Raw genomic sequence first — 26,625 nt, 5'->3', positions numbered from 1 at the left:
TTATGTGCTTCCCTTCTGGGCATTGGGGCATTATTTAGGGAGGCAGGGGACAGCATAAGTTTCTCAGGCTGAGAAAGGCATGCAATATATTAGCATCCATTAAGTGAAAGTGTTTGCTGACCCTTTGCCCTACTTTCCCAGGACTACTGAGTAAAGTCCACACTCAGCCTGGCATCTGAGCCTCATGCCCAGTTTTGCCTCTGCTAGTCCTTGGACATGGCGTCTCTCCATACCCTGCTTCCCAGTCAGCGTGCGGGGTGGTAGCCTGGCAGAGCAGAGAAAACCATCACAAGTGCTGCCTTGGCTGTGTAACATCAGCATGACTTCCGCCAAGTCTGCCGACCTCTCTAAGCCTGGGTTTCTCCTTGCTTTGGGGATCTTAATGGCCTAATATATTTAGATGTGAAAGGACTTGACATCTGGCAGCTTTTTGATCGGCTCTTTCCCCTTCCGGGCATGCCCAAAGCCTTAGACTTGGGTCAAATCCCTTCTCCACACTCCAGCCAGAGTGATGCTTCTGATCTTAACACTCACCCTGCTTGCAACTTCCTGGAGCTCCCCCATATCCTCTTGGTGTAACCCCTTAACCTGACACACAGCCCCTTCCTATTTTCAACCTTGTTCCCAGTCTTGCTTCACACTCGCTGTGACACAACTTGTCACAGTTGCCAGAATATGCTGGCTCTGTGTCATCATCTTGTCCCTTCCATCCCTGGCCATGGAATGTCTTTCAGGACACCCAAGCCCTGTTTGACTCACTCGTCCAGGGCCTTGAGAACGTGGCCTAGGGATCACTGTGGGCCAGCCGTGGGTTAGGTTACCAGCCTCCTTGCTCCGGGGGTACCTTCATCAGAGCTCAGAAGCGCTTCCACGGTGTTCCGCTGAGTCTGTCTCCCATACCACATCGTGGGCTTCCTGGTGCTGTGTCCTGTGCAGGTCCTGCTTGGCAGTGGCTAGCATTCAGTGAGTGAGCCAGACTTATTTAAGGAACTCACCAAGGAGAGAAGATACACCAGGTGGAGGGATCAACATAAGAGAAAGCTTGCAAGCGTGCTGATGGTTTTCTCAGGAGCCACCTCAAATTCAAAGCCAAGGCCTTTCTGTGTCCTAAAAAATAGACAAGCAGGGAGACGAATGACTGACAGAAACAACCAGATACCTCAGATCTATGAAAGGACAAGATTGTGCAAGAACATTTTGCCTTGATTCCTGTTTGCAGTTTTCTTGTGCACACGGGCATTTTCTGTCCACAGACTAGAGTGGTTAACTTGCGGCTCACCACATCTTAGCTTCCAGCTCTGACTCCATGGAGGACAGCAGGCAGGGTTCTTCTGAATTGCTCTGTATTTCATCTTTACAAAGAAGCTGCTCTCCCATGTTTTCAAAGGAGAAAACACTTGTCTTTCTGTCTGGTTTGAAGGAGACAGGCTCTCCCTTCCATTTGCCTCCAGAACAGTTGCTAGGACCTTGCCTCAGCAGGAGGGAGGAGACTGGGCTCACTTGGTCTCTTCCTTGATATTTTTTTTTTAGTTCAAGGCCTTGTCCCAATGTGTATGGCGGGCATACATACTGGTTTTTAATGGGTTCAAAGACATAACTTTGTAAAGGAGACAGACTTGAGGCTTCTGATATGTGAATCTTAACAATCCATGTTGCTCTTTGGGGTCTTATGTTTCCCCATCAGAGCTGTTCTGAGCCCATTTCTAGAGGACAGTGGGTGGCACCAAGTACATTTTATCACCATCCGTGTCCAGAATTCTTCATCTTGTAGAACTGAAACTGTACCTGCCGAACACTTACTCCCCAATTCCCCTCTCTTCTCAGCTCCGGGCACCCACCATTGTACTTTCTATGTATTTAAATTTAACTCCTATAAATACCTCATATAAGTAGAATCGTGTAGTACTTATCCTTTTGTGACTGGCTTATTTCACTCAGCATAATGTCTTCAAAGTTCATCCATGTCATTGCATATTATAGAATGTCATTCCTTTTTAAGGCTGAGTAGTATTCCATTGTGTGGTTGGGCCAGATTTCCTTTATCTCTTCATCTGTCGAGGAATATTTAGGTTGTTTCCATCTTGGCCATTGTGAATAGTGCTGTAACAAGCAAAGGAAGGCTAGTGTTTATCTCTTCAGATCCTGGTTTCAGTTCTTTTGGATATATATATACCCAGGAGTAGAATCACTGTATCATATGGTAGTTCTATTTTTCATTTTGTGAGGCTCTTTTATAACATTTTCCATAGGAGCTGTACCATTTTGCATTCCAACCAGCACTGTGCAAGGCTTCCAATTTCTCCACATCCTCACCCACACTTCTCTTTTGACTTTTTTTTTTAAAAACTTCTATTTATTTATTTATTTGACAGACAGAGATCACAAGCAGGCAGAGAGGCAGGCCGAGAGAGAGGGGAGGAAGCAGGCTCCCCACTGAGCAGAGAGCCCAATGCGGGGCTCCATCCCAGGACCCTGAGATCATGACCTGAGCCAAAGGCAGAGGCTTTAACCCACTGAGCCACTCAGGTGCCCCATCTCTTTTGACTTTTTGATAACAGCCATTGTGAGTGAACAGGAGTGAAGTAATACCTCATTATGGTTTTGATTTGCATTTCCCTAATGATTAGTGACACTGAGCATTTTTTCATGTACCTGTTGGCCATTTGTATGTCTTCTTTGACTATTCAAGTCCTTAGCGCATTTTTTGAAAACCCTTATTAGATACATGGTTTGTAGAGGTTTCCTCCCATTACGTACTTGCTGGAATTTGCCTCCTTTTTAAGGCAGAATAATACCGCATTTTGTTTATCTATTTATCCACTGATGGACCCTTGGGTCACTTCTACCTTTTGGCTATCGTGAGCAGTGGTGCCAGTGAACAGGGGTGTACAATTATCTGTTCAAATTCCTGCTTTCAGTTTTTGGGGCTGTATTCCCAGACATTGAATTCCTTGATCCTATGGTGATTCTATGTTTCATTTTTTGAGGAGCCATATGCTGTCTCTCACATTCCCAACAGCAGTGCACAAGAGTTCAAGTTTCGCCACAGCTTCACCAACACTTATCAATTTCTGTTCTCGTTTTTTTTTTTTGTTTTTTTTTTTTATAATTGCCATCCTAATGGGTGTGAGGGGGTATCATTGTGGCTTTGATTTGCATTTCCCTAATCATTAGTGATATGGAACATCGTCTTGTCTGCCCATTGGCCATCTGTAAAGTATATCTCTTTTGAAGAAATGTCTATTTGATCAGAGCTGTTCTTGGTGTTCATTTTAATCTGAGTGTATATCAAATGGGGGCTTAGGTTGGGGGGGGGATCACCAGTGGAATCTGACTCATTTTCTGAGCTAGTCTTTGGTACCCTAGTCCCTAGAGACAACTAAAATATCACCAACATTCTGAACTGGCTCATAGTGTGTACAGACTTTAAAGTCATTTGTATATAATTTGAGACAAAGTAGATTTGATTTTGTTTTTGCTTCTACAGGGTGTTGGTTTGCTGAGGATTGAGTGAGCACTGTTTGAATGGTATGGATCATGGCAGCAAAATGCTTTCTTTTATCTCCCAGATTTTTCCCTAGGATCAAGTGGGAAACAGGCTTAAAGGCTTCTTGCTTTTCTAACAGTACAGAGGATTATGGGATTGGCAGCTGTGCTGTTTGGATTTCAGAACTGAAAGAATACTTGTTTTCATTTCCTATGGCTGCTGTGACAAACAGCCACAAACACAGTAGTTTAAAACAGCAGAAATTTCTTCTCTCCCAGTTCTGGAGGCCAGAAGTCTGAAATGAAGGTGTCTACGGAGCCATGCTCCCTCTGAAGGCACTAAGGAAGGAAACTTCCTTGCCTCTTCTAGCTTCTGATGGCTCCAGGCGCTCTTTGGCTCACGGCCATGTTACTGCAAACACCAGCTGCCCTCTTGTTTCCTCACGCTTTCTTCAGGTATCTGGGAAATAGTGGGTATTGTGAGCAGAGCACTGTAGCAACCCACCGGCCCTCAGGGAAGCTCCTGCATTTTAGAGGGGTGTCTGCCTGGTAGGGAACAGAGGGGGTCTGCTGTGCATCTGGAAAGGTCATGAAAAGTGAAGTTTTGAAATACATTTTCCTGATAACTTCCATTATGATTTCAGAGATATGTTTGCCTAAAATGGTTCCCATGGGACATAGAGGTTCATAATATCCATTTCAAGGCCATTTCATCCACCCACAAAATCATTTCCTACAAGGACGCGCGCGCGTGTGTGTGTGTGTATGTGTGTAACTAGCGGTGGCTGCCTGGCAGCCATCTTCTCACCAGTGAGTGTTCTCTGAACATGGCTTTTTGCAGGCAGTTCGATTGTTTTCTTTGTGACAGATTTCACCATCTCCAGATGTTAGGAACTCCATGACTTAAGTACATTGACCACTATAAAGAAAACAGGTGTAAGACCGAATACATCTAACCCAGACTGAACACTGCTCTTGGTTTGCACGTCAGTATTGCGAGTGAATGGAGAGAGGAGCATATCCTAACGGCTATCACAAAAGCTTCTCCTAGAAACCACTCCTCTGTTTGGCGGTGTGTGTCTTTGTCAGCAGATAGACTTCACTGTCTCCCGGTTGTGAGGTGCTTGGTGCTCACCATGCTGGGGCCACTTCCTGCGGGTTTTTGATGGTCACAGACACTGGGTCCTTCCACATCTTGTCAGGGTGGCTTTCATCTCACCAAGAGGAAGAGCTCTGTCTCCTGTTACACTCTAGCCCTCCCAGCCGCCCCTGCCCTAGCGTCATGGGGATGAGCACGTCGTCCATTTAGGGGAAACTCAGCAGCAGCAAGGAGACAGGTTGTGTCTAGTTTGTAGCAGGGCTGGCACCAGAACCCGGGACTCCTAAGGTCTGTGCATTTTGCCACCGTACTACCACGGCGTAATGGTCAGTACAGACGAACAGGACGATTGGAGCACGTGAGGGCCGTGGGAAAAGTTACAGTGCCACAGGTGTTCCTTTCGTTGTAAATGATGAAGGAAGTCATTTAACTCACTTTTCACTCTGCCTCTAATCCAGGTGTATGGTGAGTTATGGGCCCAGTTACACCCTTGCGTCAGAGGGAAGCCCATCCAGGAGTGGGAAGCAGAGGGCTTCCTTTAACAGCAACAGCAGTGGTTCAGCTCTTGGTGAAAACTCGACGGGAATGGCATACACAAAAACACGAACACCTAAAAGATATTTCAGTCTTGTAACATGAATGTCTCTAAATGTGTCTTTCTGAATAGAAAACTTCCATCACAAGCATAACCATATTCGGAGCTGAAATGGACCAAGCATTTGATGAGCCAATGAGAGACCACATCACACGGACACATCGGACAGAAGACATTCCCAATGTAAGTACGACATGATAAAGGCTAGCCAAAACCACGTAAGGGGAAGGTCAAGCACACATACACTACCAGCAAACCATTGATACTAGCTGTGGGTCAAAAATTGTATTTGGTACGTTTATTTAATCAATCAGTGTTGACTTTTTATATAAGATACATATATATTTATTTAAGGTACCAGTTACTTACTGCTGTGTAACAATGTCAGAACGTAGTGGTTTCAACATCCATTTCTTTGTTCGTGATGCTGTGATTTGAGCAAGTGTCAGAAAAGACTTGAAGGAATTGTTGGGCCCCCATGGAGGTTCTTTGTCTAGATCTGCAGATGTTGGCTTTGACTCTTTGACTCACTTTTAATGAATGCTAACACTTCAGAAATGAAATCACACTGAGGTAAAATGTGTTTGTATCAAATGTTAATAAATTATAGACGCCCAGAAGGTGCCCTGGACCACCAGGTCATGCTGGTCTTCGCACGTAGCTCAGAATAAAGCCTCTAACATGCCTCTGTTAGTTGAAGGTTAATGTGAGAGTCTAGTTGCCAAAGAAATGTAGATTTCAGTGGTTGTATCAATGGCGTTCTTTGTCACTGGCTGACTTGATAAGAAGTAGACGTTATAAATTTGAACTATTAAAATAAAAAGAATACTTTCATCTTACCTTACAATATATTCTATGTAAGACTTCTGAAAAGAGGCCCACTGCTAGCGACGAAGGAAAAACAGAACAGGTTAAAGAAACCCAGGGGCCTAAACCATTCTCTTAGCTCAAGATCGTAGTGCAATTGAAATCATTCAGATGGCTTTCTTTTCTATTCTTAAAACTCTTTGCAAGAAGTTGAGTTTGTAATTTCTCTGAGTAACCCATTCTTGTGTCTCACTAGCAGATTTCAGTTTGGAGTGGTTAGAACACATTCCTTCTTGTCCTCTGTGCCCACTTCCTCTGCATCATCGTTCGTGGCGGTAAAAAGCAAGGAGTTATCTCACGCGATCTCTAACCATGTAGTATTACAGGTGTGATTGGAGACATTGCCCCATTGCATACCTGACTTCTCTGAGATAAATGCCAGTTAAGTCCCCATCATTACAAAAGTCTCTCCCCTCCCTCCACATGCACATGCTCTCTCCTTCTCTCTCAGATAAATAAATCTTTTTTTAAAAAAGGATTGTCCACATTTAAAATCATGAAATGAAATTACACTGGACATAATAGAAAGATTATTTGATTTTTTAAAAATTAGACCATCAAACTTTGAAACAACTGTAACTAGAGATGCCAGATAATATAACCAAAATAATCTGAAATCCTTTGGGATACTATCAAAACATGTCTAGAGTGAACACCTTTGGATTCAGGCAAACTTTTAGTAAAGCCATGAAAAATCAGTTTGGGGAGCAGGGAGGCTTGGACTTATCTAAAAAAACTGCATTTTCCTGTACAGATGACTTGAGGAAAGGAGAAGGGGTAGCCCACATGAGGATCAAATGGAATTGCATAGTTAGTTTGTGTCCTGCAGAAAGTCAAAATTTGAGTCAGAGTGCAAATTATTTACCATGGTATGATGACATGTATATGGGAGTAATCAAAACAAAACCTAGACAGAAATGGGTTCAGGAGATCATTTGGTTGGGGGGGTGGGAATGGCAAGGCTGGTCATGTCAGTAGATTATGCAGGCCTGAACCAATGATGCCAAAGCTCCAGAGCCACCTCCAGGTGGCCCAAGGGACTCCAGTAAAGAAACAAATAGAGGGGTTGGTTGATTGTTTTCTAATCAGGATTTTTTTAAACACCTTAATTTTATTTTTTTCATGTTCCAAGATTCCTTGTTTATGCACCACACCCAGTGCTCCGTGCAATCCGTGCCCTCCGTAATACCCTCCACTAGGCTCACCCTAACCCCTCCCCTCGAAAACCCGGAATTTGTTTCTCAGAGTCCACAGTCTGTCATGGTTCCTCCCCCCCTCCAATTTCCCCCAACTCCCTTCTCTCCATCTCCCCATGTCCTCCATGCTATTTGTTATGCTCCACAAATAAGGGAAACCCTATGATAATTGACTCTCTCTGCTTGACTGATTTCACTCAGCATCATCTCTTCCAGTCCCGTCCATGTTGATGCAAATGTTGGGGATTCATCCTTTCTGATGGCTGAGTAATATTCCATTGTATATATGGACCCCATCTTTAATGTCTTCCGTTTCCACACTCCCAGCTCTGATGAGCTTAGGGGGAGAGATTGGGGATTTGTCATCTTCAGGAAGCCCAGATATGGTTTCCAAAAGACCCCCAAGGTGTGCCTTCGGAGACACTTGGAGCCGGCTCAATCAGCATGCAGCAGACGCAGTTGTTTTCCACCGCCTCCCCGGTGTCAGAGTATTGAAGTGCCCGCATCTGGGGCTCTGTCCTTCCATTATCCCCAGTTAGCAGAATTGGAATGTAACTAAGAACGGGCACAAGTTGCAAAAGCTGAAATGTAAAGCCCACGGCTCTTCCTGATACCTCAACTTGCTCAGGGCTCAGAGAAGGAAAAAGAAAGTCCTGGGCCTGGCTGATGAACAGTTTGCCGATCCTCCATGCAACCCCTCAGGAGGTCCTGCCAGACAGCAGCAGTCTTGGATGTACTAAGGCAGGGAGTGGGTAGGCATCGAGCCTGAAGTCACGCAGCCCAGCCCTGGACTGGTTAGGGAGGGTAAGGGGCTTTGTCCCGTGAGCATAGAGACCTTGCTTTCTTCTCTCTGATGGTTTAAGTGGACATTGTCCGTTGAGTGGGTGGCATGTTGTTCTGTTTTGGTTCTGTTTCTTATGCCTTAGAAGTGCCCAGGGATCAGTTATTAGGAGCAAGAAGCTATCGCTTTGAGGGTTTTTGTATTGTCCAATTTTGATCATTGGTAGTTTCATTCTTTCCAGAGATGCCTCCTGCTCCTTTCGTTAAATGTGCGGCGTGCGTGTATGAGATCATCCAGTCCAGCCACATCTATCTTGCTCTCATTTGCTCTCTTTCTTTCCTTCTTAACTGACCCCAGGAGATGAGGGTCCCACTGGCAATGGAGCTCCAGAAGTGCAAACAGCGGGACGCGCTTTGTAGCTTCCAGTGCTCCTGTACCGCCGACCACCCCTTTCTTTCTGCAGGCTGCTAAGTGCACAGTTATCGGAGGTTCTGGATTCCTGGGGCAGCACATGGTGGAGCAGTTGCTGGCAAGAGGCTACACTGTCAATGTGTTTGATATGCGGCAGGGGTTCGACAATCCCCGGGTGCAGTTCTTCCTGGGAGACCTCTGCAGCCAACAGGTAATGCACCCCCCAGCCTTGTCAGGGTTCCACAGGCCCCCAGAAGGAAACTACAGGCTTGCCCGACTCACAGGCAGCCACATTGTTTAAAAAAACAAACAAACATGTTTTTGAAAAATTTTGAAGTTACAGGAAAGAACCTAACCCGCATTGGGTCATTACAACTCTACTCTGCCGTGGTACTGGAAAAGCAGCCAAGCTCCGCACATAAATGAGTGGGTGTGGCCGTGGGCCAGGACACCTTTATTTGCAAACAAAGTTGTCCACCAGCTATAGCGTGCCTCCTGCTGTTCCAGAGTATTCCGTTGGCCTTGGGACAACATGGGTCAGGGCATGGACCCCCATGCAGTTGTAAAACTGTGTACAACTTTTGACTCCCCAAAAGCTTGGGGAGTCCCCAGTAATCTCTTGGCCAGAAGCCTTGCTGATAACATAAACAGTCAATTAGCACACATTTTGTGTGTTGTATGTGTTATATACTGTATTCTTACAATAAGGTAAACTACAGAAATGAAAATGTTATGAAGAAAAACATGAGGAAGGGAATCGAAACAAAAATTGGAAAAAGAAAACCATAAGGAAGAGAAAATACCTTCATGGTACTGTACTGTATTTATGTAAAAACTACATATAAGGCGACCCGTGCAGTTCAGACCCATACTGTTCAAGGGTCCCCTGTAATGCCCAGAAGTGCAATTGCTGGTTTTCAGGAGTTTTTTTAATTGAGATTTGCTTCACATTCTGTAAATTTAACATTTTTAAAATATACAACTCAGTGGTTGTTAGTGTATTCACAGAGTTGTGTGACAGTCGCTTCTGTCTCATTCCCGAGCACTTTCGTCCACCGAGAAGAAAATCCCAGGCCCATTAGCAGTCGTTCCCCTTCTCCTCTACTACGCTCCCAGCCGCTGGCAAGCGCTCATCTCCCGTCTCTCTGGAGGTGCCTATCTAAGTGGAGTGATGCAGTATCTGTGCTTTTGTGACTGGCTTCTTTCACGGAGCATCACGTTTGCAAGCTTTATCTGTGTCATAAGGGTATTAACATTTTGAATTTTATTAGATGTTGCCCTATTGCTCAGCAAAGCTGCTATGCCAATTTTCCATTCACACCAGCAGCGTGGTAGGTCGGATCGCCATTATTGTACGTCTTTGCCAACATTTGATGTAGTTAGACTTTCTGGTGTCACCATTCTGAAAGGTGTGGCATCGTACCTAGGTGAGGCTTACAGGCATGTGCCCTCCCTGTTCAGGATGCCAGGCTCTGGCTCTTTGTTGATGGTCTGTGAGGTTGCCTGTCAGTGACCTTTGTCCATTTGTGTTTGGCTTACTTTGTTCTTCTTATGGCTCTGTAATTCCTTTCTATCTGGAGTGCTGTGTCACAGATAGCTTCCCTTAGCCCATCAGTGATCTTTTTTCCTTAGCTTTGGCATCCTTTGCTATGGTTTTGTTGCTTTGAATTTTAAGATAGGGCTTCCCCTCCGGGCTCTTTTCCCTCCCACACCGCCCACGCCTCTGAGCCTGGAGATGGGGTGGAAGTCTTCCTTGTCTGCCACTGCCACTTCCTCACTGCCCCGAGGTCCCTCTGGCTGTGTGGGGGATGCCGGCAGACTGTACATACCCCAGTGTCCTTCCCTGTGACGGTCCTCGGCGGGCACCTGCTCCCTTGCCCAACTTTCCCAGGTGGCTCCTTCTCATTTCTTAGTGAGATGAGCTCAGTGGTCACACACATGACCCACCTCGCCTTGGCCTCCTCTCATTCACTCTTGGCCTCCAGGCCACCCCAGAGCCTGTTGTCACCAGTGTGTCCTCTCCACGATCTCCCTGGCCGGCCCCCCACTCTGAGCAGCAGCTGCTGTCTTTCTTGTTCGGGCCCTCGGTGCCTGGACCAGGTCGGGAAGCTGCCGCTGCCCCGCCCCCTTCACCCCGTCTGTGTCCTCACTGCCTTGAAGTCCCCGACTGACTCGCTGCCTTGCGTAACACTTAGCCGCCTTGCCTCTTTCTTGTCTCTCTCGCCAGTCAGGGCGCTCCAGAGAAACAGCCGTACGGTGCGTGTGTATGTGGACAGAGAGGAAGTGGCGGGGGTGGGGGTGGGAGTGAATGAGATTTAGGGAAAGAAATTGGCTCGTGTGATTGTGGGGCTGGCAAGACAGATTTGCAGGGCAAGCCGGCAGGCAGGAGACTCGGGCGAGACGTGCTGCTCCAGTCCTGAGGCAGACTTTCTTCTTACAGAAACCTCAGGGTTTGCTCTTAAGGCCTTTGAGTGAGTAGGTGAAGCCCACCCAGAGCACGGAGGGTATTCTCCGGTCCTGGGAGTCAGCTGATGACGGGTGTCAGCCCCAGCTGTGAGATACCTTTGCAGCAGGACCTAGACCAGTGTTGGATGGGAGAACTTCCTCGGCGTAACCCCAGCCGTGTTTAAATCCGATTCTCCCTCTTCCCTGGGAGCCTCTGGGCAGCTGAACAGGGATGGAGAAGAGAATACAAGGTTTCTGGGGCACCTGGGTGTCTCAGGGGGTTGAGGGAGCACGAGGCTGGCTGAAGACCAAGCAAAAGCTGGCGCCTTGCACCCCCTCTCCATCCGCTCCTCTCTCTCTCTCTGCCTGCCTCTCTGTCTACTGGTGATCTCTGTCTGTCAAATAAATAAATAAACTCTTTAAAAACAAAATACAAGGTTTCTGCCTCTTTCTACTGACCACGGCCTTTAGCCAGCCCCCCTGGGGACTCTGGTCTTCTTCTTCTCCCGCATCAGCAATGGGTCCTTCTCCACCCAGCCGTAGCCAACAACACACAGACACGTTGCAGGATCACCCGTCTTAAGAAAGCAAAATACCCTGGTGTGCGCGCCCACTTCTCTCCGCCGTCTCGGGAGAGCTCAAAGCGCCGTTTGCCGCCTGTGACTGCTTCCCTCCACTGTCTGTTGCACGCACTCCCGTGAGGTTGTCACCAGCAACCCCTGTCACAGCCGCCAAGGACCTGGAGGCAACCAAATCCAGTGGCCAAGCCTAGGACACCCCACTTGCCCATTTCTCCTCCTGCCGTTCTGCCTCATTAGCTCTGTAATATCTGAATGTAGCAGGCTCCAGAGCTCACTGCTTACACCTCTTTCCTTCTCTGAGCACACTCGGTATCCAAGCGAAGCCCTCCGTCCCCTGCTCACAGACAAAGGACAGTGTTGGGGCTGACAAGCTCCAGCTTGAGATCTGCAGCCTGGAGCTCTGCTGGACTCGTGTCCATCCGGCTGCCTGCTGCACATCTCTGTGTGGATACATAAGAGACATTTGTACTTGCCGTGTTCACAGTTCACAGTTCAGCTCCTGGTTCCCTGCTATGAGCCCCCGCCCCCACTACAGCGAACCTACTAGAGTCCTGTGCGTCTCAGTAAATGGCCCACTCTGCCCTTCCAGTTGCTTTGGCCAAAAACATTAGATTTACCCTTGTACCCTCCATCCCATTCATCAGCAGATTGTGTCCACTGAACTCTCAGAATAGATCCCCAGTCCAGTGACTTCTCACTCCTTCCTTTGTTACCGTGCTGGCCCCAGCCACCACCTTGTTAATGCGTGAGTCCAATCGTGATGCCCCTCTGTTCAGAAGCCTCCAGTGGTCCGGTTCTGTTTAGCGCAAACGTATAGGCCCTTATCATCACCTTCGAGGCCCTGCATGATCTGCCTCACTCCCTCTCTGGCCTCACCCTGTCCTATACTCACTCAGTGCTCCAGGCACACTGGCATCTTTCCTACTCCTCAAACTCACCAACTGCGTTTCTGCCTCAGGACCTTCGGACTCACTGCTCTTTCCGCCAGGAGTGCTCTTTGTGAACCACAGAGCTTGCTCCCTAAATTTGTTTAAGTCTCTCCAGATCGCCTTTATTCTACCTTAGCTTTCTGTATGACACTTGGTACTACCTGATGTACCCTGTGTCTGATGTACCCTGGTTTCTCTGCCCACCGCCCCCACAGAAGATAAGCTCCATGAAGGCAGGGATATTGTCTCTTCGGATCACTGCTGGGTCCCCTCAAAGGACATGAAGCTCCATAGCAAACTTCAGCTTCCCTCCGAACTGCTCCTGTGATGGTGTTGCTAGTATTTGTTGTAAACACAAACTCAAAGTGACACCCGCTACCATGGTGTGTTGCTCTGAGGCACCTGCAGAGACAAGGAGAGAGTCGCTCTTAACCAGGGCCGGAGTTTGCCCGACCAGCTTGGCGAAGACAGACATGGGCAAGGCCGAGACCGCAATGATGGATTGTGAAGTCCAAACTCAGGAGGCCATGAAGAGGGTGAAGGACATTCAGAAATGGGTGTGAAAGTTACCACTTGGGTTTTGTGCCATATTCTTGAGTTCATTCATCAGTACTTCTTACTCCCCATTTCTTTCTCCCAGGTTCCTTCTTCTTCCTGAAGCATTTCCTTTAGCATCTCTCACTGAATATCTGGGCACTGAGCTGAATCCTCGTGTGCCTGAGAATGTCTTTATTCCACCCTCTCTCATAAATGCTGATTTGCTGGGAGGGGGGCGGAATTTTAGGTTCATAACTATTCCTCCCGGTGCTCAATCTGCTCATCATTCCTCTGAGGTTCAGCCGGGTTTAGCTCTCGTGCCTTTTAGGGTTTTCTTTTTGACCCCATGTGTTTTGTAGAGAATATGTCTGGGTCTACGTTTTAGTTTTATATTTAAAACCCACTCAACAGCTAGTGGGCCTTAAAAATCTGAGGACTCACGCCTTTCCTCATTTCTGGAAAATTCTTCAAATATTGACTCTACCTCCATTCTCTCTGTTGTTTCTTTCTGGAAGCCTTACCGGACATACAGTAGAGTCTTCATTATAAGCTCCATGTCTGTTAGTTTCTCCCTCATATGTTCTTTCACTTTCTGTCTTTGTAATATTTTATAGGTTTCCTGTTTCGTGTCCACTCATGGACAGTCTTGCTTCACCTATATCCCCACGCCTCCCTCAGATTATTTTGAAGCCAACCCCAGGCACCATTATCATTTTTTCTATAAATATTTCAGTATTTGTCTCTAAAAGATAAGGAGCCTTTTTAAAGATTTACTTATTAATTTGAGGAGGAAAGAGCATGAGTGGGGGAGAGGCAGAGGGAGAGGGAGAGAATCTCAGGCAGACTCCACACTGAGCGTGGAGCCCAGGGAGCTTGATCTTCCGACCCCAAGATGAGACCTGAGCCAAAACCAAGAGTCTGACGCTTACCTGACTGTACCCATGTGCCCCCCCCCACTTTTGCAAGACTTAAAGGAACCCTTTTTTTTGCATTTTTAAAATATTTATTTATTCATGAGAGACGGGAGGCAGAGGCAGAGGGAGAAGCAGACTCCCCATAGAACAGGGACCCCAATGCGGGACTCGATCCCAGGACCCCGGGATCGTGACCTGAGCTGAAGGCAGTTGCTTAACCGACTAAGCCACCCAAGTGCTCCTTAAAGGAGCTTTTTTAAAAACACAATTCCATGACTACACCTAAAACACTCTGACAATTCCTTTATCTCCAGCCTGTGTTCAAATATCCCTGAATGTCTAATAAGAATTTTTATGTAGATTTTTTTCCAAATAAGGAGCCAAAAAGGTGAAAACATTGAAGTTGATTGACCTAGTTAAGTCTCTTCTATAAGTTCCCCTTCCCATTTTGTTTGTCGAATAACCGATGTTTAGTTAAAACTGTGCTTATTGTCCCACAACATTTCCCAGGGACTAGATTTCGCAGATTGCATCCCCATGGTTTTGTTTGCTATGTCCCTCTGTCCCCTAGTGTTCCCTCCAAACTGGAAGACCTAGGACTGCACTGTTCAGTAAAGCAGACTTCGAATAGAAAAAGGGAATACAGATAACTCATAAATGATTTTTCTATTGATTACATGTCGAAGGGATAATATTTTGGATAATCTTATATTAAAATATGTTATAATTATTTTCATCTGTTTCTTTTTACTTTTGATGTGGGTCCTACTAAATTTAAAGTCACAGCTGTGCCTTGTATTACTATATTTCTAGTGGACTAAAAGCTGGATATGACTCTGGTTCCATTTTTTCTTCTGGAGCACCAATAGCAATCAGCATATCTAATGCTCAGATTTTCATTGCTAGACAAAATTGCCCATAAAAGAAAACAGGGCTCCCATTCAGGACTCTGAGCGGGGGGGTGGTCCAAGTGATCCTGAAACGTTTTCTTAAGACAGAATTAGAAAGTGCTCAGGGACACCTGGGTGGCCCAGTCTATTAAGTGTCTGACTCTTGATCTCAGCTCAGGTCTTGATCTCAGGGCTGTGATTTCAAGCCCTACATTGAGCTCCATTCTGAACATGGAGCCTACTTTTTTTTAAATGTGTTCAAAAACTAATGGGAACATATCAAAAGAATGTAAGAACCAACTTCAAGAACCCCTACTGGCCAAATTTGGGATGTTTTAAACCTCGCAAAAGACAATAGTAGTGGATTGTAATGCATTGAATAAAAGAAGAATCCATGTGTCCATGGAAATGCTAAAAAGAAAAGTTATATAGAGAAAGGGGAGCATCTACATTACAGAGGAATGTCAACTAATAAAAGTAAAAATTGGGATTTTACCATTTTACGACCAGTATGTTAATAATCGTTCCAGGCAAGAATCATCACTGAATGTTCCAGATTCAAAGAGACAGAAGAGATAGGAGGACTAAATGTAATATGATCTGTGACTGGATCCTGGATCGAAATATAAAAATGCCTTTAAAGGACATTATTGGGACAATGGGGGAAATTTGTATATAGACTGATTATTGGAAAAGAGTGTCCTATCCTGTAACCTTTCTTGTATGTGATCCTTATTTAGCAGTATTTAGGAAAATGTCTTTGTTGTTAGAAGATACATAGTGAAGAGCTTAGAGGCAAAGTGGTACATTGCCTGCAACTCACTCTCTAATGGTTTCAAAAAAAATCATATGTCCATTATCTACACAAAGACAATTATGGAAAATATTAATAATCATTGAATCTAGGCACATAATTCATGATTGTCTTTCTTTTAGTAATGTTAATCTATTGATGGTCATTCTTAGATCTTATTACCAAATGAACGTTTCAGAATATGGTGACATACTATCTTTCTTTATTGATTCAGTTCTTTGCTTGGCCTTCCCTTTACTCATTAGTTTATAGAACGAATTCTTATTCTTACTGGTGATCAAATTGTCCCTTCTTGGGACAGTGAGAGCCTCTTCAAGTTGACTCTTGAGTTCGACAGGACCCTAGGAGTCTTGGCTAGTTTCCTTACTTTCTGATTTGACAAGGTGTTCCTGGCTTTTCTTGTCTATTTCCTGACCCAGATCTGCAATCAGCCATTGCTCCCAGGAGTTTTGGTTCCTTTTAGCAGTAAATCAAATGGACGTGTTTTCATTCCCTTTCAGCTTGCTGTTCTGTATCTATTTTCACAGAAAGGGATACTCCCTGTATTGGCTATTTGCACTGTCTTTCATGGTATGGAACTTTTTCACGTGATTCATAATTTGTATCTATTTTCCCAAGACTTTTACCCCCAGGTGTCCTGTATTGTCACACACCCCCACCCCCATGGTGCACAGAGGTACAGATATTACCTTCTTCTGGATCCCACAGGTTTCTAAAGCCCTAACCCAGTTTTTACTGGGGACCAGTCAATGGAGAGAGGCCATTGAAGGGACAACATGGTTTCCATCCTAGGTACTTTGTTTGACTCTTTTACAATGAGATGTATTTTCATGTTAATTACAATGAGATGTATTTTCATGTTAATTACAGAATTATAAAAGGGCAAGACACCTGCATGCCACAGATTGGACAGTGGGAATGTGAGGAGGCTGTTTACTTGTCTAATGTGGGAGTGATTTTTTTTTTGTCTTTGTTTGCTTTTCCAGGATCTGTACCCAGCTCTGAAAGGTGTAAGCACAGTTTTCCACTGTGCATCACCCCCACCATCCAGTAACAACAAGGAACTCTTTTATAGAGTGAATTACATTGGCACCAAGAATGTCATTGAAACTTGTAAAGCAGCTGGGGTTCAGGTAAGGGGAAAGCGGAGTGAGTGCCGTCAGGAGCATGTCATGGCCCTTCCTAAGTGTGGGAGCCAGGATTCTTCTCATTCTCTCCCTGGGCCTAGCCAGGCTTGCTTCCTAGATTGTTATGCAGATTCTAGAAACTGAGTCCTATTTGCTGCTGGGCCAAGGTGAGCTGCATGTCAATAGACCATTTGAGGAGCCTAAGGCTTATTAGTCTTTGGTTAAGAGCCATAAAAGTGTTGATATTGCTTTTATTTTTTATTGTGGTTAAATAAATGTCATACAATTTACCATTTTAACCATTTTTTAAAAGATTTTATTTATTTCCTTATTTGACAGAAGGCGTGGGAGAGCGCAGGCAGAGGGAGGGAACCAACTGAGCCCCCCAGGCGCCCCTTAACCATTTTTTAATTTACAGCTCAGTGGCATCAAGTGCATTCATATTGCTGTGCAAACATCCCCATCATCCTCCTGAACTTTCATCTTCTCACACTGAATCTCCATCCCCATTAAGCCTCAGCTCCCCACCCCCTCCTCTCCAAGCCCTTGGTACCTACCGTCCTACATTCTGTTTCCATGAAGCTAGAGATGTCAAAGAAGTGGACTCATACATGGTATCTGTACCTTTCTGTCTAACTTATGTCACTCAGTATGATGTGTTCTAGGTTCATCCATGTCGTACCGTGTCTCTGAATATTTCATTGCGTGGATAGACCACATTTTGTTTAGCCATTCATCCACCAGTAGACGCTTGGGTTGTTTCCACTTTTGAGAAAGTATCGTGCATCGTGCTGCCAGGAGCGTGGCTGTGCCAGTACCTGCTCCCGTCTCTGCTTGCAGTTCTTTTGCGTAGAGACCCGGACGTGGAGTTCCTGGGTCACACAGTCATTCTGTGTTTAACCTTTCAAGGAACTGCCATACTTCTTCCCAGACTCTGCCTCTATTTTCAAACTATTTACTTTTCACCAGTAGAAACCTGTTATAACTCAGACCTGAGGAGCTATAAATTTCTACCTCGTGCTTTGTTACAAATGCGGGTTCTCAGGCTCACCCTGATGGGGCCCCCGGCGTCATCAGCTGGCCCAGCAAGAACATCTGAGGAAGAAGCTCTTCAGGGCTCAGTGCCCTGGAAAGGAAGGATCAGGGTCAAAACCACCCCTTATGCTTTGCAAATGGCAAGAAACTTTGCCCTGCAGTTGTCCCCTGATTTGCTCCTTCATAGGTAACCGGGAGCTACTAATGTCACTTAAGAGGTGAGGAAATAGCCCTTTGCTAGTAAATGAAAGAGGTGGGACTCGGCTCAGACCCTCTGATGGCAAATCCGGGCCTCCTTAGTCTACACCATGCTTGTGTAACTAGAGCTTTGGAATTTCCTGGCTGCTGTTTTTTAAATAGAATAACCTTGTTATCCAGAAAAGATTCAGGAATGACCTAGCACCCATATAGTCATCACAGCATTTCAGTAATGTCACCAGTGGGATTCAAGTTCCATGTGTGTCCATTCTCGAGGCCTTTGCTGTCCTTGCCCACCCCTGGGGATCCAGCGTTCTGAATCCGGGTTTATCGTTGCTGTTCTGCTCCAGGTGCAGCCACAATATAAGTTATCAGTTTCTATAAAATTACAAACTTTATAGAAATGATATCTTGACTCTATCTTCCTGCACCTTGCTTTCTTCCCCCAATGTTATGTTTTTGAGACTTAACCATCTCATGCTCCCTCTCTCTCTCTCGAATGAAAAGAAAAAGGAAAAAAATGGCTTTCATGTTGTATTTAGGAAACATTTGATAAGACTGAAATCAAAAGATTATTTGATTTGGGTTTTTTTTCCCCAAAGGTTTAAAGTGTTACTTTGCACATTTAATCTTTAATCCACCAGGAATTTGCGTTTCTGTAGGGTCTGAGGTACCGATTGAATTTTTGTTGTTCGGCACCATTTATCCCGTGATCCATCCGCTCCTCCCGCCGGTGCCTCGCTTGGCTCTGTGGCAGCACCCTCTCCCGCCCGGTCGGGCCACCGCGCTCTGCCCTCACAAGCAAGCCGTGGGATGAATCTCAGTAACTGCTAGGACAAGCCACCCCCAGCCGTGTTCTTCAGGATCTGCCCGGCTGTTCTTAGCTCTCTGCTTGTCCATCTAAATTGTAGAATCAACCTGTCAAGTTCCTCTTGGAATCATTACTGTAACTGCATCAAATTTAAAGGCAGTTTGGGAGAGCACGGATACCTTGCCGATACTGCGTCTCCGTATCCACAGATACATCACCTCTTTCTCGCGAATGCCTTTTAATACTTTTATCCTTTACTTCAGAAGGGTTTTACACATCCTCTGTCAAGTTTATCCCTCTGAACCTAATTTTTGGTTATTGAAGTAATATCTCTCATATTACATTTTTAATTGCTAACGCACAGAAACACAGTTGGTTTTTGTATATTGATTTTGTACTCCCCAGTACCGCTGAACTCTAACTGTAAAGTTTTCTTCATGTTCATAATGTTTTCTACGTAGACATTTACAACATCTGTGAATGGCGATAGTTTTGTCTCTTCTTTTCAAATTATTCCTTGTTTGTCTTAACCCACTGTGCCTGCTAGGACTTCAGTACAATGTCGAGTAAAAGTGGTAAAGCTATGATTCGAGCTAATGGTGTTCAGTATTGGGCGCTGCCCTTAACCAGAGGACTAGAAGCTGAGACCCTTGTAAGAAATCAATATGTATAAATGAGACTACTAAAAATAATAATGGCAGAGGAGAACAACTTTGGGGTTTTTTTAAAGATTTTATTTATTTATTTGACGAAGTGAGAGATCACAAGTAGGCAGAGCAGCAGGTGGAGAGGGGGGAAGCAGGCTCCCTGCTCAGCAGGGAGCCCGATGCGGGGCTCTATTCCGGGACCCTGAGACCATGACCTGAAGCCAAAGGCAGAGGCTTAACCCTCTGAGCCACCCAGGCGCCCTCAAGTGGGCATGTGTTCATGTGCTGACATGGCAGGGTTGGCCTTAGAATCACAAAGCATCTCTTTGAGACAGACATGACCCTCGGAGTTTGTGGGCTATCCTTCTCCCTCGAGGAATCATTCCCATACTGAGATACCACAAATAATGGAAGTCTGTACCATCTCTCAGTAGTGATAGCAGACAAAAAAGGTGAAATCCCCTGTTTTAGAGTGTAATAGAATGTGTGTCAGATCCACGTAGCTACAGAAAAAGGTGAGCTTTGAATTATTTTAAGAAGGCCCGAAAAGCAATAAATCATTTCTGGGCCATTTAATTTTCTTTCATGTATGACCATCAGCTTCTTTAAATAGTGATCATTTCTTACTTGTATTTTTAAAATCTTCCTTTCTCTTCTGCCAGAAACTCATTTTAACCAGCAGTGCCAGTGTCATTTTTGAGGGTGTCAACATCAAGAATGGAACTGAAGACCTCCCTTACGCTGTGAGACCCATTGACTATTACACGGAGACAAAAATCTTACAGGAGAGAGTATGTACCTGAGAACTGGTTGAGTGACAAGCAAGTTCCATGAACATCTAGATGGTTTAGATTTTTAAGAAAAGTATTTATGCCCTTAGTGTTCTCAAGCCTGCATACCTAACTTGGGAAGTGAACTTTGGGGCTGAAATTCAACTTTAAAAACAATGCCAATAGTTTAATGTGACCAGACAGAGGTCTGAGTATTGTACAGGAAGTACCTCGTTTAAGCTTCACAAGGAGCCCGTAAGGGGGACACTGTCGGCAGCAGCAGGCTATGCCGGAGGACAGCTGATGCACAGGGATTCAGTTGCATCTTGAGGCCGTGTCGCTGGGAGGGACCCGGACCCACACAGCCTCTAGGCCATGCAAGGTCAGCAGTTGCCGTAGAAATCAGCAGCAATTTATGATGACCCCAAGCACACAGGCAGAACTTGGGCTTAACACGCAAGTGTTTTCATTTGAACACACCTTCCTAGGGGCACTCTTGCCCCCCTCCCTTATTTAAATTAAGCCATGAAAGGATCTTGCTTTATTTTAAGGAAAAGTACTGGGGAAAGTACACGTTCCCACCCGGCAGGCCCACTTTGCCGGGGAGCACCTGATTCTCACAGCAGTCTGCATTGAGTAATGGGCACCAGGGCTGCAGGGCCTCTGAGAGCAGCTGGCCCCACCACTAGCGTCCAAGGAGAATATTACTGTAAGGACAGACTCACTTGAAGGCCATGGATGCTCGTGGGCCACAGACAACTTGCCTTAGCTGGGGAAGCTGCGAGTGCCTCTCCCAGGTGTTTGCAGCATGTCCCACGTGGAGCTGGAGCTTAGTGCTTGTTGGCGTGAATTCCTCTGAGCCGCCCGAGAGCCAGTTGCTTCCCATCTGTTTGCTGTCACTCCAGGTCAGGAAGTTCCAGGAGAACTCGTCTGTGCGCAGGCACAAGGGCCTCCCCAATCCAGGGGCAGAAGCCTGGCCTTTTGTAAGTCCGAGTCCCGTCTCCAGGTGCTGCCAGCCTGCTCCTAGGAGCACAGGGAGCTGTCCAGAGCTCCCCCCTGCGAGGACTTAACCCGGAAGCACCGAGGCTGTTGCCGGGCCCCGTGTACTCTCATCCAGGCACCGAGACTCCCACCTCCTGTGCTCAGGAGCTGCAAGGGACAGCCATGGCTCTCAGCCCATCGGTGTCTCACTTGCATTGACTTTGGGCGCCTGATGGTAAACTCAGTCAAGTAGCTTAACGTCACTGGAACCAAAATGTGCACAGGAATTTTGCCACCATAGAGTAGAAATCCTAGGTGAGGCCTTACAGTAAGTGTCCTTATCAAGCACATACTTCCCGAGTCAAGTGACATACGTCTTGTCATAAGTGCACAGTCCCATCTAGGTAGGAACTGTCATGGTCACCATTTTGACCAATAACATAACAAATCATTCAGGATGTTTTGTTACTTTTGAGGCAAAACCTCTTTGTACTTTAACTCCTTAAGTTCTGGTTTGTCCACTGAGCCTCACAGGACACATCTTAAAGACTTGACCTGTTTCTCCCAGACCTTTTACCTTCTCAGCCCCTTCTTCCTGGCCCACTTGGGTTCATCAGAGTCCCTTCCTAGGGGGTGGTACTCAGAACTGACCAGAACAGCTCAGGACTGGTGGGAACGAGCACATGGAACCTAAGGCAAGAAGGGCAGAGGCTCTGGAAGCCTCCAATCTTTTCCACAGACTGCGGCCAAGGCTCGTCTTCTCCTGACTGCATTTGTGCATTTTAGTTTTTGAACCCAAACCAGGCCTTTCTCTTTGATGATGTTGTTGTTGTTGTTGTTGTTGTTTTAAGTAGGCTCTGTGACCGAGGTGGGGCTTGAACTCAAAACCCTGAGATCGACAGTCACATGCTCTACTGGCTGAGCCAGCCAGGGGCCCCTGATCATACTGGTTTCGACCCTGCTGTGTCTCCCATCAGTGGATGGCATAGAGAAGTAGCCCCAAATTATACCAGAGCAGCAGTCAGCCCCTGTGTCCCCTGACATGTCCCTTCTGCTCCTTTACAGGAAGTCCTGGGTGCCAATGATCCCGAGGGGAATTTCTTAACCATGGCCATTCGCCCTCATGGCATTTTTGGCCCAAGGGACCCCCAGTTGGTGCCCATCCTCATCGAGGCAGCCAGGAAGGGCAAGATGAAGTTCATGATCGGGTAAGTGGGCCCGCAGTTGGTCTTCTCCCCGACCCCTGACAAAGATCAGTCTTGTTTGGTTAGCTCTTCTCTAATGCTGCCTTCTCTGCTGCCCTCTGTGTGGGTTTCCTGGGGCTGCCCTGAACAAATGACCACAAACCGAGGGGCTTAAAACAACAGAGATTAATGCTTTCTCAGTTCTGGAGGTAAGAAGTCTGAAATGAAGGTGTTGGCAGCCTTGGTACCTTCTGGAAACGGGGGAAAATCTGTGCCAGGCCTTCCTCCCAGCTTTCTAGTTTGCCTGGCCACCTTGCCTCCCTGCCTGTAGCTTTGCCCCCCTGCTGCCCTGTCTTCTTGCTTTGCGGGATTAGAAAAAGATGGTAGGATGGTGTGAGGCCAGAGCAAGCCCTTGGCCCTGGGTGTCCAGGGGGAGCTGAAGATGACTTACAGCTCAGATAGAAGTCTAGAGCAGGCAGTGCCAGGGTGGGCAGACAGGGGACCGGGCTTTCAGACTCGTCGCTCGGCCCTTACATCTCCCTCTGAGGGCCCCAGGAATCCTGGTCCCTTAACCATGCCCCTTCTGCCCACAGAAACGGGGAGAATTTGGTGGACTTCACCTTTGTGGAGAACGTGGTACATGGACACATCCTGGCTGCAGAGCACCTCTCCCGAGATGCAGCTGGGAGTGGGAAGGTAAGGCAAGCGCGGCTGCCTGTCTTCGGACTGCGCGTCCCTGCGATTGGGTTCATTGGCTGATTGCCTTCATGCTTCTGCGTCCTGGCAGATCTGCTTTAGGACCCCCTCGGTCCCAGGCTGATGCCCCGTGGGCGGGAGTGTGGTGAATTCCAGGGCCTCATCCCTCAGGACAGCCCACATCCAGAGCTGATGAGCCAGGATTGACCGAGCGTTCGGGGCCTAGTTCTCCAGGCCACGTGACCTGGATGCCCACTGTGGACGTGGCCGCTCCAGCAGGGCCCCATGTACATTTGGCGGGGTGCTCGCTACTCCCCTTCCCTCCTTGTCATTCTGGAAATCTCACGTTTTCTCCCCCACTGCCCACCCTTGCTCATGCCTCTCGCCCCTCCGTGGGGGTGGATGTATCTCAGTCTCCTGGCGTCTGGCACCTGGAGCACAGGACAGACATGTCGGGAAGAGGCTCTCATGAGGAGAGGGGAGAGCACAGTAGGGCCCCCTCACCCTCTCCTCCCACTCATAGGGCCCCCCCTTCCTTGTATCTCACTGCTACCTTTGGACCCCCCTCTTTAGGTCTCACTTTTCTCCTGGGCCTCTGCTGTTTTCCCACTCCTGTGACACTTAGGGTGGCAGGGGGCGGTGAGTGTATGGCTTTATGTTTCAGACCAAATACAGCACAGTTGAGAAATGGTGTGTGACCTCTTGTTGCATTTCAAGAAAAGGAGTTTCACCACAATTAACATGATTATTAAATTAAATTAACAAACATACCTTCCTGAGTGCAATCTAAGCTTCACCTAAAAATCCTGCCCCACAGAGAAAACTCACCTTTCCTGTCTACACCCTATGTCTGCCCATAGCTCCCAATCAGAAAAACCTCTCTGCCGCTGGCTGACGTTCGCACATCAGAGATGCTGGGTGGGCCGGTGGGGAGAGGCCACTAGCTTCCCAAAATACTGGCCCCAGGCTGAGTGATCGGCGTACGCCTGCGCTCCGAGTTCCAAGTGCGGTCTGCCCACCTCCCCAGCTAGGGAGCACTTCCTAACTTCTGGTTCTCTCTCCAGGCATTTCACATCACCAATGACGAACCCATCCCTTTCTGGACATTCCTGTCCCGCATCCTGACAGGCCTCAACTACGAGGCCCCCAAGTACCACATCCCCTACTGGGGGGCCTACTGCCTGGCCCTCTTGCTGGCCCTCGTGGTGATGGTGATGCGTCCCGTCATCCAGCTCCAGCCCACTTTCACACCCATGCGTGTCGCACTGGCCGGCACATTCCACTATTACAGCTGTGAGAGAGCCAAACGGCTCCTGGGCTACCGGCCACTGGTGAGCATGGACGACGCCATAGAAAGGACCGTGCGGAGTTTTCGTTACCTGCGGAGGGTCGACTGATGCGGCCCGGAGACTGGGCCCGTCTCAGTGCATTCCCCGGCCGCCAACTCCTCTGTGGACCCGCAAACTAACATCCTTCGAGGGTGGAGGAAACAGCTGGCATTTCCCCCGTTGTCAGATTGGACTGGAATTTCTTAAAGCAGGCAGCTTCATACTCTGCTGCGTGGTGTTCTGTCCGTGTCGCCCCCCCCCACACCCGCCAGGTTACTTAGCATTCCAGCGTCCTTCTACGTAATCGAAGCTGTAGGGGAACAACAATCCATTTGCTAATCGATGTTGGGAAACTAGATTTACTTCCGTGCAACGCAGTACTAGAGTAGAAGCCACAGAAGGAAAGCAGGAGATTCCAACACATGGTGAAACTTTAAGAGAGATGCAGAATGTAAAGCAAACACTTTTTAAAAGCTTAAATAATTGTCACCCCTCACCCCATCAGGCCCTAGCGGGAAATGACCGTGTTCTCTGCCCAGTACAGCTGGTGTGCCTGCCTCCATTGTTCTTTCATAAAACACTCTTTCGTGGACACGTCTCTCTCTCTCTCTCTCTTTTTTTTTTTTTTTTTAAAAGATTTTATCCACTTATTTGCCAGCAGGTGCAAGAGGGAGGGAGAGCTCACGCAGGGCTAGTGGCAGGCAAAGGAGGAAGCAGACTCTCTGCTGAGCAGGGAGCCCGTTGTGGGGCTCGATCCCGGGACCTCAGGATCATGTCCTGACCCAAAGGCAGACGTTTAACCGATTGAGTCACGCAGGTGCCCCCACACATCTCTTTATCAGCAGAGACCCGTTGTCCCTTTTAGTTGCAAGGCAGTGTGCCCTAGTGGCTTGCCGTTTCTGCTGTGTAGCTCTTCTAACATGGGGCATGGGGCTGGGTGACAGTGAGCCACTGGCGTTGGGGCAGAAAGTCCATGAGATGATGCAGAAAGGACAAATTCTCTGCAGCTCATGCTCATAGACCCCTTCCGGCCAGTTTCCAAGAGGCAAAGCACACAAGATGCGGTGGTCTCTATTTTCTGGTGATGTTCTGCTTACAGAACCTGGTTTCACGGGGGCTGGGAGGTTGGGGGAACCAGGTGGTGGGTCTTGGAGAGGGCACGGGTTGCATGGAGCACTGGGTGTGGTGCAAAAACAATGAATACTGTTACACTGAAAAGAAATTAATAAATAAAAGAACCCGGTTTCTTCCCAGACTGATGGAAATGTTCTCTTCTCTGCCATTGCCTAGGGGTGGGGAGGCAGCCGTGGAAACTGGAAGAAAGTGAAGATGCTGTCCGTGCCATGAGGTGTGTGAGAGCCTGGGGGCTACTGTGCTAAGCTGACGGGGCAGGGGCGCACAACTAGAAACGTCAGACAAGGTCTTTGCCCTTAAGGTACTTAGAATTGAGGAGCCCAAGCTATGTTCACAGGCCCCTGTAACACCAGACAGAAAATGAGACACTTGGGACAAGGTGGTCTAAGCTACGGCCTCCAGGCAAAACCGTCAGTGATGCTTGCAACGAGGAGCTGACAGCACTGAATCGGACTGAGTCAGTGGGCGGCACTTCAGGCTGAAAGGTCAGGTTCAGAGTCAGAGGCTTATTACAGTTTCTTCCTCGGATCCAGAGAAGCACAGGAGTGACCAGCCGGGCGTGGAGCAGTGGAAGTTTGGCATGGCTGAACGGATACGCAGGGCTGAGGGCTGCCAAGCCAAGAGGACTCAACGGTTTCCGGTAGGCATGGGAGAGCACTGCCGCTTCACGCAGCAGAGGGCAAAAATCAAGAAACGTATTGCGGCCACCCTGTGTGGGAGCTTGGGCGATCAGGTAGGAAGTGACAAAGGTCCGGGTGATGGTGCGGCCCGGAAGTAGAAGGACTCCGCGCTCACTGCCTGGTTCCCTCCGCGGAGGCCAGGCCACGGGGCCGCTACACTCTGCTCTCAGAGCTACGAGGAGCACAGGCTCGGGCCTAAAAAAGCGAAGTCGGCAGACCAAAGTGCCCTCAGCGTTGTCCTTCCAGCGCCTTCGGGAAACGCGAGCAGCTGCCTCTACTTAAGATGGATGGGCCAGTCCATTCACGTCTACCTCGGGGAACCTTTTGTCTGCTCACTTGTTCCGTTCAGCCAGTCCTTTTTTTTATTTTTTAAGATTTTTTTTTTTACTTATTTATTTATTTGACAGACAGAGATCACAAGCAGGCAGAGAGGCAGGCAGAGAGAGAGGAGGGGAAGCAGGCTCCCCACTGAGCAGAGAGCCCGATGGG

At 47.4% G+C, this 26,625-nt stretch overlaps 1 protein-coding gene across 4 annotated transcripts in view; it reads left to right on the top strand.

Annotated features, from left to right (window-relative positions):
- The window catches only part of NSDHL (NAD(P) dependent steroid dehydrogenase-like), a 29,209-nt gene extending 4,295 nt beyond the window's left edge, over positions 1-24,914 (top strand). For 2 of the 4 annotated variants that reach the window (XM_013047924.2, XM_013047925.2), the window contains exons 2-8: positions 5,253-5,363; positions 8,488-8,646; positions 16,532-16,678; positions 20,026-20,154; positions 22,180-22,322; positions 22,892-22,994; positions 24,059-24,914. In XM_013047924.2, the coding sequence (XP_012903378.1) occupies positions 5,292-5,363; positions 8,488-8,646; positions 16,532-16,678; positions 20,026-20,154; positions 22,180-22,322; positions 22,892-22,994; positions 24,059-24,391 (1,086 nt within the window). In that variant the 5' untranslated portion in view covers positions 5,253-5,291 and the 3' untranslated portion in view covers positions 24,392-24,914. The remainder of the gene's footprint in view (positions 1-5,252; positions 5,364-8,487; positions 8,647-16,531; positions 16,679-20,025; positions 20,155-22,179; positions 22,323-22,891; positions 22,995-24,058) is intronic. The other 2 variants (XM_045068030.1, XM_045068031.1) reach the window with 2 other exon arrangements.
- Positions 24,915-26,625: the final 1,711 nt, after the last annotated feature.

Source organism: Mustela putorius, unplaced genomic scaffold, assembly GCF_011764305.1.
Source record: "Mustela putorius furo isolate JIRA1106 unplaced genomic scaffold, ASM1176430v1.1 tig00003899_pilon_pilon_pilon, whole genome shotgun sequence".
NCBI lineage: Eukaryota > Metazoa > Chordata > Mammalia > Carnivora > Mustelidae > Mustela > Mustela putorius.
This window is presented reverse-complemented; position numbering and strand designations above follow the sequence as displayed.